The following is a 17009-nucleotide window of genomic DNA, read 5'->3' on the forward strand; positions in this document are numbered from 1 at the left end:
TTTTTTTTTTTTTTTTTTTTTTTTTTTTTTTTTTTTTTTTTTTTTTTTTTTTGCTTTCTCTTGGGACCATTCACCTCCCACTGAGTTCCCTCATCCAGCCTTGATATGAGCTTTTCTTTTTTGTATTTATTTTGTTTTATTTTTTACCTAGTCTTATTGCAACTTGTTATGACATATTCAGTTGATATTCCTGGCCTGCTCTTTTCTGAAGAGAAACAGAAAAGTGGATCTGGGGGAGAGGATATTTGTGGAGGAAACTGGGAGGAGTGGAAGGAGGGAAAACTTTGGTTAGAAAGTACTGTATGAGAGAAGAACAAATAAAAGAAAGACAAAAAGACAGGACACACTTGGTTCCAAGGCCAAGCATACTCCCAGTCTATAATCTAAGCCTGGGCCTCAGCACACTGAACTCACCTGTAGAAAGTCGTATAGTCCATTGTTGAGTGGCAGGTCTGAAACTCCCAGGACTTGAGTTTCTGGCATTCTCGATGGGCTCGGAGCTTCACCTTCACTGTGCCTTGGCACAGCTCTGGCACTGGTTTTCTTTGTGGCCTGTTGCAGAATTCGTTGGACTCCACCCTCCACGACTCAGCAAAGTCATCCACGTCGAACTTGAAGTTTCCGTCTCCGCCAATCAGGTCATCGCGTTTATGCCCATTGTAGTTGCCACAGAGACCACAGAGCTTGCCCTTGAGATAGGGGGCAGCCATGACCTCCACAAAACTGTCTCCATCCCAGGATATCTCCAGACCTAGAGGACAAGAGGACAGAAGGATCACCCACTGCAGAACACAACAACAGTTCCCAAATGTATGCATCTTTCTCAGTTCGCTACCTTCAAACCAGCCTTCAGTGAGCAACCGTGACTACTGTCTCAACCCTTAATGGCCTTTAATCTCAATCCACATTTGATCACATTCGTTCTTAAATAAATTAAATAAATGATTTTATTTAGAGAGCTTAGAATTTATCAGCTATATAAAATTTCCCTTTGTGATATCTTCTGTAATGTCTGACTTCCATTGAAAACTACTATCACTATAGTATGCTAGAGTTTATTATTTTTAATTTTTCCTAAAGCAGTTGTGTTTTTCCAAATTGTGTCCTTGCTTCTGCAATGATGACAATAATATGAAAACAACAAAGAAATAAGCATAGTACCCCTAATGTCTTCTTCATGTTGTTATCCAAATACTCTCCTATGTACCTATTTCTTTAAATACTCTCCTATGTACCTATTCCTTTAAATACTCTCCTATGTACCTATTCCTTTAAATACTCTCTTATGTACCTATTCCTTTAAATATCAAGGGATATTTATAAACTGTCTAATAATAAGGAGAATATTAAAAGAACACATATATAAGCTGTGCCTGTATATTCAGAAGATGATACTTGAATCCTTGAAAGTATTCACTCATTATGTGTAGACTCCTGAGACACAGGCCACCAACAGACATTTCCTGGAGGTCAATGGCTGGGGCCTTTTACTCCAGTGCCTCCATCCTGGGATGCGTACAGTATCTGAGGAGGTACTGCAGACCACCAGGATGTGGGCAAAATTTCTTCTTGTATATCTACCATCAGACCAGTGCTTCCTTTCTCGCTCACAGTCTTCACTCCAGAGGACAAAGAACACCCTTCTTGTTTTGCTGAACTGAGTAAAGGGTTCGAAGATTTGTATGAAAACATGGAACCAGAAATGCTAGGCTAGGTTTTGAGGACATCTCTAGCCAATGACATCTCTGAACAGTGAACTTCTAAGACACATGTAGGAGAGTCGGGCTATATTATAGTCGCATGGTACAGGTAAGTCTGGCTAGGCAGTCAAGAAGAAATTCCCCGAAATCCATCCTGATACTGTGTGTGAAGCTACTGCCCTCAAGAGAAAAGAGAATTTTGTGTGAAAAGCCATTAAAGATTTGGCATAAAGAAAATGACTAACATTTTCTACTTTTCTAAGTGCCCAGTGGCACCATCTCGCCTGACTAATCTCTAGCAGGGCCTGAGCTCCATGGTGACTGCTGAAAAGCCACCATAACATGAACTTCCGGGAACCTCAACAACACATTTGTGTGATGTCTGTCCTGGACATCTTCATCATTGTTGCTGTCTGCTAAGAGCAGCAGTCTCAGAGGAAGCCTTTCATACAGGAGGGTCCCTGCCCCCTCCTGATTTTCTCATGTATAGACCCTTGCACTCCTAATAAAACTAGTCTTTCATTTTGCTTGTCCTGAGCCTCTGGAAAGAGAAGAAATGACTTCCCCCCTAAAATCTACTGACTTCGTTCCCAAATTGCCAACTAGGCAGACAAGCAAATGTTTGCAGATGAGATGAGGGTGAATCTGCGGGAGGAAAAGAAAGGAAGGGAGGGAAGAAGAGAGGGAAGGAAGGAGAGAAGGAAAAAAGGAAGCAAGCTAGCTAGGTAGATGGAGGGAAGAAGAAATGGTCTTTCACAAGGCAATGCCTTCAGGGTACCAGAGGAGACATGAGAAAGAGATCCGGAGGACAAATCGTACGCCAGAATTTCCTAGGTATGAACTGCTCACAGGGGAAAGAAGACCAGCCAAATGGTTTTTACATGAGGAAGCCATGCAGATGCCACAAGATAGAGTTACTCTATGGAGAGGTATTGGCAAAAATCAATCAGTGGCCCCAAACTGAGATTCGTAAAGGAAAAACAAAAATGAACAACAAACAACAACAACAAAAACCCAAGGAAACCACTGTGCACTAAATGGAAGGAATAGAGCATTCTAAATCCAAGGCAAATAGTTGAATAGCTTCTTGGTTAAGAGAACAGACTAAGTTCAGAAAAGCAACTTAATAGATTTAGAAAAGGAAGAATTAAAGGAGGTCATAGACAAAGTGTCTCAGGAGAAATTTGGTGAATATGAACAGTGATGGCACTAAGCAGAGAGAAGGGACATAGGACCGGGACAACCACACTGCTCCTGGCATGTGGTACTGTGTAACACAGTGCCAACCATGAGAGCCATAGCTCTTCTACAACACCATGTCCATGTCTCTACACTCATCTGAATTCCTGGCTCCCAGAATGCACACTGTAAATGAAGGCATCAACTCTGGGATGCTAATCCATTGACTCTGTAAAGCCTACTAAATTCCAAGTTTCACGCTAGTTAAGGCACTGAAATAACTGTTTTGAAAGAAGGCAAACACAGTATAAAATGATTTTCAGTATGTTCTCCAAGGTGCAGAAGAAACCTGATGTCTCAAGCCTGCAGCCAGGCCGTTACTCAGCAAGAAAAATGAGGAGAGAAAATCAGTTCCATCCCAAGTCCAACTTTTAGAGCACAATTCCAAAGATTTTCCATGTTGCACAATTTTCCAAACTGCAAACCTCTTTCTTAGACAGCAGGCAAACACTGCTCTTCCAAGTACCACAGATAGTGAGGAATTTACTCCCAAGGGGGTCCATTGTCACCACTGACAATGGTAAAATTGACTCTGAACCTTTGGGCAACTTAGCTCTTCAAATCCAGCATGAAGAACGAAAGTGTTTCCCTTCCACAAGGGCCTAGTGGTCTGCACATACCTAGAGATGTGTGGACTAGCTCTGTTCTCTCTCAGCAGGGCCTAGTGGTCTGCACATACCTAGAGATGTGTAGACTAGCTGTGTTCGCTCTTTGCAGGGTCTAGTGGTCTGCACATGCCTGGAGACATGTAGACTCACTGTATCTTTAATAAGCTCTGCTCAAAACTCATGACATCTCATTCATAAAACATAGTCCCCAAAGTGTTCATCTCTCTATGTTACTAGCACATTGAGATTACCTCTGGCCAGTGCCAGGCTTCATCCAGGGGGAAAGGAATTTTCTACAGATGTCTTTGTGTGTCGTGCTATAATTTCTGTCTGTGTCTGTGTGAATGCATTTACCCTCTATAAGAGTAAAATCCCTCTGGTGCAGTAGAGTTATGAGAGGCCAAGAGCTAATCAGCTGCAACTGAGGGGCGGAATCTTTTCGATGGGCTTTTAAATGGGGGGTCTCAAGAGAGGAAAACATCAGGACAGGGTTCAAGGGGCAGGAGGTGGCCCCTTCTGCAGCGGGGATGACTTTCCCAGTGTTCTGAATGAGAAACTGGGTAGAAATAGCTAGCTAGCCATGAGCGGGCGAAAACAGAAGCACACACGGTGACATCCAGGCCTGCAAGCAGCAGCCACATTCCTTCCACTGTAGGGAGGGCCAGTGGGTCTTTCCCAACCTGCTTTTTGTATTGTTTTGGTTTCTGGTTACTGACGCTTTCTCTACGGTCCACTTAAAGAGAGCAGGAGCTGTAAAAGTCTGTATATATTCCAGAGTGAGTTAGAAAACCTGATGATTCTTCTGTTCAGGTTTAATACCAGGATACATTCTGAGTTAGACGAGTATACAGCTGTACAGAAATATAGTTCAAAGCATGTTCCTCGTGAACGGATACTTTCAGGCAGACCTTATGTACTCAGGGAGAGCTGATAAAGAAAACTGATGACAGAGAAAAAAAGTTTTCATTTCCATTATTGGCTAAGAACTCAGATGGGCTCTTAGCGATGCCGCTGAGACCAGTGATTAGCAGGTAGGCAGCAGCAGCCTGACTCTGCCACACTGCCACCACCAGGACAGCATAGCCCAATTCCATCATCAAGTGCTAAGTCTCTAAACCAGAAAGACAAAAGCAGCAGCCTCTCTTCCTGCCCTGTCCCGGCTGCGGGCCGGGGGTAAACTGCCATTCTGAAGACAGGACCCTTTGATCTAGACTAGGAACCAACACAAAACTCAGAGGAAGATGAACAGTCAGAGGAAACGCCATGCTATTTGAACTAGACAAGCAATGGGTGATTGAGGTGAAAATATCCCTAAGGGGTATGCAAACTGAGATGGCTAAACGAGAGTGGGAACACTACGGTCTGGAAAACCAGTCATTTCATTCAAAGCCCAGTGTAAAGGAAGTTCAGTGCTCAGAAGAAGGAGCTCTTCTCCGGGGAGCAGGCTCGTGTGACCTGTGCACTGCAATCGTTCGGCTGAGTGTGAGGGGTGCGGGACAAATCACTTGCATCATGGAAAGAGAGATGGAAACATAAAAGAAATTGGAAGATTGAGCTCCAGGTCCAGTGTAGTAAAATTCACTAATCTGATTATGATATTTATGAGCTATCATTATTTTCTTAGCAGCCCTGACTGTCCTTTTACTCATTCTTTACAACATGGACTCGTACAAAAGGCATACTTATTCCATAAGGTTTTGCCAGCCGTACACGAAACAGGATTGAACCTCCTAGGCTGTTAGTAATCTTCCAGTACTTCTTTGAGAGCTGGGCCATGACTGACTAATAATTTCCATATCAGTACGATCCATTGTGTCTCACTGGCTTGCAAACAGATATGCAGGATGCTTCTAATTACTTCTGTGTACTAACAGCCCATTTTGGATATACTTTACAGGGAGACAAGATGTCGGCTCCTTTAAAGGAAGGAGCTGGGGTCTGAGTTTTAGATATTTAAAAAACTAGATGATTCCTGTCATTTGGATATAAGAAGAGCTGTCTAGACTTTCTGAGTAGGGCCTAAGTGCCTTGATTGAGTGAGTGCAGCCCTTCACACCCGAGAGGGATATTTTCTTCTTTGTTCAATGTCCCTATACATTAACATTTAGTACCTAAAAGTTCCACGTTGGCCTTGTGCCCTGCTTAGGTGAGCTGGTATCCGATAAATGTAAGCCAGTTTATCAAAATATATACTTGACTTGAACTGTAACAGTTGCAATGGTTCTGAAGCAGCAGCAGCAACAACAAAGAAACCACTAAATAAACTAGAACCCAGTTGATGCCTTTCCATTATTAAATTCTCATCAGTGAGAAAGAAAAAAGAAAAAAAAAAGTGCGCCATTCTTTAAGGTATTATGCTTAAAGAATTGGAGTCTACCAGGAGACCTCACAAGCAATATCCAACTACTGCCATGCACTAACCAAAGGTGGCATGCCAGGAACCACACAGATGAGATGGTAGTGCAAACTAATTCTCTGAGGATGATAGAGAAAATACTAGATTCTGCTTCCAAAACAATTTCCTGAGGTGACCGAGTAGACCACTGGCAACTGAAAACAGCTTGGTCATGGGGTGGAAATATTTAGCACACTGGGCCTAAGGCTACTGCCAAGAAAGGGCCGCAGTCATCATCTCTGCTTCCGAGGTTCCGCTGGGGATACTCTTCCAAAGCCAGCCTCAGAGTGTCATGTAGCAGAAGCAATGCTCCTAGCTTTCGGGTAGAACATCCACTCCATGTTAGAGCACACGGGCCTGCTGAGTACACGTGGACCCCATCACTACCTCTCAACTGCATGCGCACGCAAGGTTGCTGTATTCGCCCCAGCACAAGACGGCCAAAGGAAATCGAGCGCGCCTGAGAACAAGCCCTTCTGTGGTGAACACTCATAGGGGCCTTCTGCTGTTCAGGTTTGTTTTTAAGGTGCCAGGAACTGAAGCTGGGGCCTCACAGAAGCTAGGCAAGCACTCCACCATAAAACTGTGTCTCTATCTCTCCTTTTACCTTTTCTCTTGACCTCGTGATTCTCTTTCGTCAGACCCCCACAGAGCTGGAGAGTCCGCAGGTGGGGGCTGCCCCTGTTCTCTTTTGAACAGCAACAAGGACTAAAGCTGTTTACTTCTGAGAACCCTCCCACCCCGTTTAAACAGTTACTACCAAGGAAACCCTCCTTCTCACAGATGTGAAACTGCACATGGCTGGCTGATCTAAGAGACACTTGACAGTTCCAAGCTGGACATCAGTGCCCTAAAATAGCAACAAAGCTGCAGGGAGGTTACTTGGAGGGTACCGCAGATATTTTTAGAACGAGAGTAAAAAGGTTCTGGGTGTCCAAAAAGTGCCAAGACTGGTGGGGCTGGTGTCCAGGTGCAAGGCTCTGCATGGTACAAATGCCCATGGTAATTTCATAGCCTTGTCGGGGTGTGCCTCTCCCACAGATGGGCAGGAGACAAGGCTGGTTCCCCCGAGCAGGAACGAGACACAGTCCAGAAGCTGCTGTTGGCACAATGAACAAGAATACAGGTCAGAGGGAGGCCACAGAAGAAGCCCCACCTGCTCTGGTGGTCACTTTCAAGAGGTAGCCATCCAGGTCGATGTGGAAGTGGGGCGTGTGGCAGGGCAGCGCAATGCGGGAGCCGTTCCAGCGCACAGTGAGGTGCTGCTGCAGGCTGACGATGCTGTCGCCCAGCACCAGCTCCACAGATTTGGTCCAGGAGAAGGAACGGGTCCGGCGCGCGTCGTTCTTCACCAGTACCTGAAAGGGTGAGGCAGGGGAGGAGCAGTCTTTTGTCAAAACATACTGACAAGTCCCCTGAAAGTTAAATGTCCGTCCGTCAAACGTGTTGTAGTGTGGATCTCCGAATACTGTGCAAACGCCGGGCTCTGCGAATGAGAGAGACCAAAGTAGGGTCACAACCAAGGCAGAGGTGCAGAGAAATCAGAAATTCCTAAAGTTAACCGGCAGCAGGCTTGGGAGGGATTCATTAAAGTAATCAGGGCTTGAAACGGCTGGGTGTTACACAAAGTTTTGTTTGTTTTCCTTACACTTCCCATAGTGTGTTCACATTTAAAGAAGATTCCTAATGCAACAGAATTCTCAGAAGACCTCTCTGCTGCAGCCTGGCGTTCTTCCGTGAGTAACGGAATTGCATAACACACATAAACAAGAAATCAAACATTACATAAACAGCAGCAAAACTATACCACGCGAAAGCTACACTACATGAAAACAAGAAATATCAGTTGTATTTCTTAAGTTGAGATTCTCTCTCTCTCTCTCTCTCTCTCTCTCTCTGTGTGTGTGTGTGTGTGTGTGTGTGTGTGTGTGTGTGTGTGTGTGTGTGCAGCACAGTGTTGCTGAAAAGGCCAAGAAAGACTGTTGGATCTCATGGAGCTGGAGTGATGGAGTTTGTAAGTTGCCCAGTGTACGTTATAGGAACTGATTCAGGTCCTTTAAAATGGGTCCTCTAAAAGAACAGTACATGATCATTTAAAAAATATTTTATCAATTAATTAATTGTTAATTATGTATTTAATTATTTGTTAATTAATTAAATTTTATTGATTAAAATTATTTTATTTTATACTATTGATGCCTTGCCTGCATGTATGTCTGTGTGAGGGTGTCAGAGCCTTGGAACTGGAGTTACAGACAGTTGTGAGCTGCCATGTGGGTGCTGGATATTGAACATGGGTCCTCTGGAAGAGTAGCCAGTGCTGTTAACTGCTGAGCCATCTCTCCAAACCCATAGTTTATGCTCCTAACCACTGAGCCATTTCTCTAGCTCCAAAATTATGTTTCTTATAGTTTGATCCACATGCCAAAATCTAATGTTAAATAATAAAGTAAACTGGAAAATGTGTTAGTACATTTAGCCCCATAGACTCCACACTCTGAAACACAATTAGCACATAATTATGAAAGCAACATAAAGCTTAGTGCTCTGAGGCATCTCAGCAGTTTTATAGGAAATTAAATATTTTTAAGAATAAAAATTGGCAAAGATTTCTTTTCAGGGGAAGGATTTGTTATCTCTTTTTACCAATGCACAAACCACCAGGAAAATGATTTAGTGAAATGGGCCCAAATAAAGAAAGGCAGCTGGGCATAGGCTCGCAGCACAGTGCCCAGGAGGCTGAGGGAAGGAAATGTCAAGGCAGAGGCCAGCGTGGCTGTACAGTGAGACCTCATCTCAGATGAAAAGAAAAACAACATAAGCGAAAGCCGAGCAATTTCCAGCTAACACCAGAACAATCATCAAGTCAAGAACAACCAGGACGAACAACCGGGTCAGGGGTGTAGGACTGACATGGCTGGAAAGGACCAACTGAAGCTCCTGAACCTCCTGAAAGAGACGGCCCAGGCTGTATGAGGTCAGCACCGAGCCCAGAGGAAGCTGGGCTGGCGACAGCCACGGCACTCTGTGCTCCCACAGTCTATGAAGAACAATACTGGTTCAGGATACACTTCATTGCTAGTCTCAGGAGAAGTCATAAAAATTACACATGTTTGGGATTTACAAAATGAATTGCTGTATCTGTCTTTTTGTCTATATCTCTCAGAGACAAAATTGAGAGTTTCTGAAATATAGAAGCATTTCAATAAACAAGAATATCTATAAGGCATCATCATGGCCATGGAAGAATTGGGTGGGTTTGTCCATTTTCATTGTGACCCCAGTTTTATCACTGTTACATGTTGGGTGTACCCCTCACTATCCTAGGTCCCCCAGCTAGTCTCCCCTCACTTGACTTCTCCATAATGCTTATCTCAGTCCTTGCTGCATGGGATGCACTCCAAGTCTGCCTTCTCACACTGGCCCTCACTCTCTAACTAACGGAATCCATTGCTGGTATGAAAGCATTGCTTGTTGACAGGGCGAAGGCGGTGTGCAGCCCAGGAGATAAAGGGTTCAGAGTTAGTACTCCCCTCTCCTATTCTGTACCAAATTTAAGTTTGTTGTTTAGTCTTTAAGGTTCTTGGTCCCACCTACCTGTTCAAATTAGCACAGAACCTGCTGAAGTTCTTAAACCTTCAAGGCTGAGAGAGATGGCCTCGGGTTAGAAAAGCCAAAACACACACTACCAAAGGGACTGGCATTCTGCTTCCATGGGTGTCCCCAAAGCTGTAAACAGGCCTGGGGCTTTCCATGCCTGGCACTACATTCTCTTGTGACCGTTTTACTGCCCCAGTAGCAACTGTGGTTTCTCTTAATGTCCTGATCATTCTGGCAATGAAATGATCATTAATCAAAACATTAGTAACCAAGACTTGCCAAAAGTTCACACCCTGTGGTAGTACTCCTCTGCCTGCCTACTAACAACGGAGGCATCCTGAGAAACTGAAAGATTGTCTCTGAACACTAGACAAACAGTTAAGCATTTCACAGTCGACTCAATAATAAGGGCTGTCATCTAGTTATTGAAAACATTTATGAATGACCCTTAGTACTAAGGAAATGTTTTTGTTGTGTAAGTAAAAAACCAGCAACAATATTCTTTGATTCTGGGATAATTCTGGGATAATCTTAACTATCTTACACACACACACACACACACACACAGCAACCTTTACTTCTTGATGGAACCACAAATGAAACTTTTTATCTTACATCTGTTTTCCTAGTCTTGTTTTGTTTTTGCTGCTTTGCCTTTAACAATGAAGGGTAGATAAAGCCAATTGTGGGACAAAGCAAATCCCAAAAGAAGCAATAGAAACTGGACTACCCTGGTCTGGCCTCAGAAACCCTGAGTTTACTCTTGGCTGAACAAGAAGCCATGAGGGATATGCAGAAGAGACCCAGAAAATGGAAACTGTGTGTGAACAGGCCTGTCAGGAGAGATATTTTTTTTAAGAGTCTTTAATTTGTAGGAGAGAAGAGTTTGGAAGTTGGTATGATTTCCTGTGTGACTGCAATATAGAAGCAGCCAACAAAATTTCAAGACTATGAGGAGGCTTGAGAATTATGTGCTACACGTGGGAACATTCGAATCATGAGCTGAAATCATTGTGAAATTTTGGCCCCTTTTCCTGGCACCCAAAAGTCTTCATGCCAGTTCCCAGAGGAGTGGAGTGAGACACGTGCTGTCAAATTCCTAAGGTAAGATGGCCAGTGTTACAGAAAACTGGGTCCCCAGGACAGAAGCACCCAGACAGTGGAACAAAAGTGAACAGTGCACCCTCCTGGCTATGTTCAGGAGAGCCAGACAAAGGTGCTGCAATCCAAGATGTCCAGATGTCTGGTCACACTATACGGGAAAGCTTGGCTTGTGGTTACGGGGACAGACAGGGAACCGTGGAAACAACTTGTTTGAATGTGCATAAAGCCAGAGATGGGTGAATAAAGCCAGAGATGGAGAAGGACATTCCAGTTTTTCTCTGTGGCACATTGTTTCACAGTCTTAAAGTCAAATCTTTATCTGGGCTTGTGTTGTTGTTACTGTTTATTTTAAATATATGTAAATTAATACATTTGTCCAGAGAAAAAGATCAAAACTTAAAAACTCAAATATTTACATTTTAAAATGATTTAAAAAAATTCTGCTTAAGCAAAAGAATTACACGTGGCATTTCTTTTCTTTTTCTTATGATATTAGTACTATTTAGACTTTCATTTCTTATGCCCTTTCAGAAAGGAATGTCGACTTTAAAACCCAAAATTCCTTCATTAAAATATAGTGCATTAATGAAGCATGTGTATAAAGATTGCTGCCTCTGAACACACGGTCCTGATATTTTCCTCCTAACTGCCTCAGATTGCTTTATTTTACCCTGGATATACATATTTTAATGAAATGCCTTTTCTCTGGGAGCAGTGTTCTCAAAACATCTGTCAAAGACTATTAAGTGAGAACTATAGAATCCCAGGCACAGCGGCAAAAAAAAANAAAAAAAAAAAAAAAAAAAAAAAAAAAAAAAAAAAAAAAAAACCAAGAGAATCTGGGTAGACACTAGTCTAGCTTTTTCCCCAAACAACAAAACAAAGCAGAAAAAGTGCAAGAAAGAAACAAAAGCCCCATTCGTGTTCTGTCAGCAAGCAGTAAGCAGTGTCTACAGATCTGGGGGTGTGTATATGTTTATTTTCACAGAGTTAAGACAACTCTGTACATGAAATTTTATTTCCCATATTTCACTTAACATGTCATAAGATTTCCTCAGCCATTCAAGCATGTTTTCCTTTGAAAACCCAGAAGGGAATTTTCGCCTCAGTTCATTACGGCTGCAGAGAGGGAGGTCTCTCCAGCACCTCGCGTGGGGATCAGCACGTTTCCGGAGGGGCATCCTAACCACACATAAACATGGCTTTAAACATTTCTGGGCACAAGCTTCAGGGAAACAGGGCCTGCAGGACTCTGGGCCACGGAGTCCTGCTGAGCCGCTGGGACTTTAGTAGGGTCAGAGATGCTGAGATGCCAAGTCTTGGGCAAGATGCAGGAAAGGCGGGGATTAGAAATACTGCCTGAGACACGAGCCAGCTGCTCTTTGCTGAGCTGACTTCTGACCATAGTAGAGTCTGGAAAAAAAAAAAAAAAGCCCCCAGTGTCTCCTGCATGCAAGAGCTGTGGCCTTGCACAAGGTGTCAGTGACAGCTGTTAGCCCACAAGGCACATGAGAGTCAACAGATGCTCCACCAGGTGGCACCTGGATGCCTGGAAGCATTTGCACGTCCTCTAACTTTCCTGTAAGGGGTGGCAAGGGAAAGGGGTGGTGGTTCCATTCCCATCAGAGACAGCAACGGGTCTTCATTAAAAAAGAAAACACCCTGGGTTTTTAAAAACAGTGACATAGGAATTTTCTCATATGGTCTCATATGGAAATTTGTTTCCCCATATTTCCGTAACTACATGGACTCACGAATTTATTCCCTAACTTCAAAAAATCAAATCTAAACTGACTGTAGCCACCAAGCCACAGCTGCCATTCCAGGACCTACCTAGCATATCCTATCCTAGTACTTCTCACCTATTACCTGGGGCTCAGCTTGTCCCACCCAAGACCTCACAGCTCTATACATGCACACACAAACACTTGCACACAAGCGCATATACAAGCACAAGTGCACACTCACATACCTACACAAACACACGTACAAATACAAGGACACATGTACAGACATGTGTGCACACACATCACCCCACCCCTTCAGCTCTGGCTTCAATACCATCTTCCCCAATAATATCTTCAATACCCCAGCCAGTGCCATTTTTCTTTCTTCTCAGTTCAAAGAACAAAACTGATCTTTACTATACAGAGTCTTTCATTGAGCCTTGTTGCAGATGGGCTCTCTGGCCAGTAAGCCGCTGGGATCTTCCTGTCTCTGCTCCCCCAGTGTTTAGACACAGGGACAGCTCTTGACACATGCTTTGCAGATCCAAACTCAAGCTTGTAGGGCAAACACTTTATCGACTTCTCTGTCTCCTGACAATGTTAAGCCACTTTTTACTCCACCAAATGCTTATTATAATGTGAATTCCTAACTCCTAAGTCTGGCCTTGAGCTCCTTACAATGTATATTTCATGTATACTCCTCAGTGCCCTGAGAGCTCACTGCTATATTGGATGCTCTAAATGCACACACAGATACACATTAATTGTATTACTCAGCGCATGGCATACTGCCCATTAAATATCAACAAATATTTGCTGAAAATGGGATAATTAATTAAACAATATATTTGGCTAAGAAGAAATTGTCTATACTGTATTTATTAAAATAAATACAAATAATGACATGTGGCAGATAGCCAGCAGAAATTTGTTTAATTAATTAATTGAATTATTTATGAACACATTAAGAATAAATACACTATTAGGGAAAACAGAAAAGTGAAAAATATTAAAGGGGAATTATATTTGGTGGCAAGAAAACCGCCTTGGAAATACCAGTCTGGGAGCTCAGTGCTCAGGTGGGGACCAATCCTTCTACCTTCCTAAATCAATCCCTTCCTCTGAATAGACATGTAACCTACTGAAAAAACATTCTCAGAATCACAAAACTAGAACAGAACTTAATTCTGATCCTACACTGACCGAGTATGACAAGCTGATCTTGGTTACTGAAGAGAAAGCACAGCCTGATAACCAGAACCTGTGCATGTGGCAGCAAATAGCCAACGAACGGGAGGTGCCAGTGGGACCAGGCTTGCTCACGAGCTGACCTGCAAAGGGGGGGTCTATCCATTATAAACAAGGGAAAGGAATACAAGCCCTTTGCTGAACAGTAAGGCAGGATCATGACACGCATATTTCCAGGAGAAGAATGGGACCAATCGTGCTTTAAAAATGAAGGGAGAGCCAAGGGTGAGAGTGATGCAGGTAGCCTTAGTAACTGGGAAAAGCAAGAACGATGATGTCTAAGGCTTTCCAGGGAGCACAGCCTCATTAGTGTGATGTGGGATACACTGCTGTAGGTTGTGAATATGTTTTATTGCCAGTAGTTAATAGAGAAACTGCTTTGGCCTGGCAGGGCAACTACATAGCACCTCATTGACTTTGCTTTCTCTCTCTCTCTCTCTCTCTCTCTCTCTCTCTCTATATNTAAATATATATATATACACACATATATACATACATATATTTCTTTTCAGATTTGCTGCCTGGATTTATTCTGCCCTGTTGAAAAACTGAGCAGGGCAGAACCAACAGTCAAAGCATCACTCTGGTCCTAGCTTCTCCTGATTAACAGTTTAAAACAGTGATCAAAACAAGATTATAGAAACAAAATAAAAACAGATTCAGACAAAAATAAACCTCTAAATGGGTCACAGTGGGTTTAAAAAATGTGCATACACTTGGAAGAGAGAGGAAAAAGATTATAGAAAGTTTTAAAAAATAAAAATAAAGTCTTCAAAAAGACAGTAAGGATAATATAAAACTATAATAAGCCATGTAAAATGTATGCTATGAATATGTTTTATTACCATTGGTTAATAAGGAAGCTGCTTTGACTTATGCCAGGGCAGAATAAAGCCAAGAGGAAAATCTGAACAGAGATATATAGAGAGAGTAGGTGGAGTCAAAGAGATGCCATGTAACTGCTGAATATGCCGAGAATTTTTATGGTAAGTCACAGCCTTGTGATGGCACACAGATGAATAGAAATGGGTTAATTTAAGATGTAAGAACTAGCTAGAACTATGGCTGAGTCATGAGCCAAGCAGTGTTGTAATCAATATAGTTTCTGTGTGATTATTCAGGTCTGGGCGACCAGGAAACTAAAACAGTCTCCTTTTATAATTGTTTGTAAATGTTTGTTTTCATTTGAAGGGGATTGGTTATAAATGATTAATTGATGTAGTCAATCTCTTCCTAAAGAAAAAGGGGGCTATGACATAAAAATGATAAAAAAAGATTATTGAATCTAATTTAACCCAAAAAGCAACTGTTAATCTCAAAATACTTTATATTGCTATGGATTTTGTTTTTTTGAGACAAATTTAATGTCAATATTGTTATACTATATTTCTACTCTTGTGTATTATATTTTATATTTCTACTCTTGTTTAAGGCATTATGTTTATATAATTCTTTTAAAAATGTAATATACAGTTTAAAAATACAAATTAGTAGTCATTTATAATAGTCAAACTTATAGTCATACTAGTTAAGTTTCCTAGATATACGGAGATATATTACAAATGGATAGGTAATCTTCGGACACTTCAAAGAAATACGGAATATGGCATTAAAAATGTTTTAAAAACAGACTTTTCTCAACAGTGAGACATGTATTTCCTGGTAGCACCAATTACTTCAAGAGGATGATAAGCTTCAAAGAAGTTCCTTATGGAGTTTGCTTTTAATGTGGTAAGGCTAGCCATTTGGACAAGAAACTGCTCTTGCCTGGACTGCTTGCCTGTATGATACATAAACTACACATACAGCTAAACCTTGTCAAAACAAGGCAGGATAGTCCTAGCACAGCGAGGCCTATTTCTGACTTTGACCTCCAGCATGTATAAGACAATTAGTGGTATTAAGCCATAATTTTGTGGGAATTTGCTACAGCATCCATTGGAAACTAGTAGTTTAGCACAGTCAAAGCATCTAGTACAAACTGCTTGTGTCAGGCACCATGGCAGCGGTGCTGTGTTCTGTATTTTAGTGTCTCATTCCAGCCTTACTACGTCTCTGTACATCAAGCAGTATTTTGTTAACTCCTTAGTAGCAAGTTTGCAGAAAGTGCCTGTGGCCCACAGTCACTCAGCCAGTAATAGAACTACAATCTAGTCTCTGTGGTCCAAGGCCAGTGCCTTCCCCACTTGGAGCTCTCCTGACAGGAAACACAGCAACATTCCAGCAGATCTGCTGATGGCGCTGGAAAAGAGAAGTCACACGTCAGGAAAGGCCTCTAGGATGTAGAGGCTCTTTAGGCTGGTCCATGACCCCAGAATTGTCTGATTCCAGATTAATGATATCTATCTAGAAGTCAGTTATAAAATTTAGTATTTCGTTTCCCCAACTTCATAAATTTACCGTACAGAACTAAAGCACTAAGAACCTTGGAAGAATCCCGCATTTGAAACCCCATCTCACCTTGCAATTCAGTCCCTAAAAGAGCAGACACAAACTCCCTATGTGATGTAGGTTTGTCTACCTAAAGCTATTGCGTTGCAGATTTGCTGCATGGAGGTCAAGGTTAGAGCTGCTCGCATACCAGGACCATCGCTTTTCTTATTGTGAGAGAGACCACAAGAGGCAGGGAAAGAACAGAGCCGGTGAAAATATAATGAGTTGAGTCCATCCATAAAAGACATACACAATGTAGATTAGGGGCCAGAATGGAGTTAGCCCTCAAGGCCGCAGGAAACATGCCAGGAAAGCACAAACACAGGAAGGAAGCAGCTTGCACAAGAAATGCAGAGACGGGTCTGTCTGCAGCAAGGACTTGCTTCAGGGGACATGAGACACTCACACTATGTAAATAAATTGGCTTGAGATTCATTCGTTGCCAGTCTGAGAAGTTTAAATGTATTCCAAAGAACCAACATTTCTTAATGTGTTTCCTATGAAATATCAATCCCACCTGTTGGCTTGCCACATTAAAATTTTAAAAGCTCTTCAAGGCAATTGGGTGGGAGGTTGTAGGGGGAGTTCTGTATTCTCTCACCCTCCTGAAAGCTTACAATGCCCAGTGTCACAGCAAAGGTCCCGAGGAGTTCTGCAGCAAGGAAGTGTGTTTAAGTCTACCCCATCCAGTATTCCTTAACGTATGCACTCAGAGGACCTGTCCTGAAGATGTTACTCAGGGCTGTTCCTCAGCTCTAAGGTTTGATAACATAAACCTTGGAAAGCTCAGCAGCGAAAGAAGATGGCCTAGGTGTTCATGAAGGAAGAGTGTGGGTTCTGAAGTGGTGTACATAAAGGAGGGGGACAGGGGCTAGCAGAAAACAACAGGATGAGGGTACAGCTGTCATGGGAATAAAAGGGAAATTATTTATTAGAAAAACAGCATAAAGAGGCA

At 42.5% G+C, this 17009-nt stretch overlaps 1 protein-coding gene across 2 annotated transcripts in view; it reads right to left on the reverse strand.

Annotated features, from left to right (window-relative positions):
• The window catches only part of Bmper (BMP binding endothelial regulator), a 260359-nt gene that overhangs the window by 87457 nt on the left and 155893 nt on the right, over positions 1 to 17009 (reverse strand). Inside the window, exons 12-13 of one of the 2 annotated variants that reach the window (XM_050124919.1) lie at positions 7099 to 7428; positions 415 to 751 (exon numbers count right to left, since the gene is read on the reverse strand). In XM_050124919.1, the coding sequence (XP_049980876.1) occupies positions 415 to 751; positions 7099 to 7428 (667 nt within the window). The remainder of the gene's footprint in view (positions 1 to 414; positions 752 to 7098; positions 7429 to 17009) is intronic. The other variant, XM_050124920.1, reaches the window with a different exon arrangement.

The sequence above is a fragment of the Alexandromys fortis genome, unplaced genomic scaffold (assembly GCF_014885135.2).
Source record: "Alexandromys fortis isolate MF-2015 unplaced genomic scaffold, M_Fortis_MF-2015_v1.1 scaffold_204, whole genome shotgun sequence".
Taxonomy (NCBI): Eukaryota; Metazoa; Chordata; class Mammalia; order Rodentia; family Cricetidae; genus Alexandromys; species Alexandromys fortis.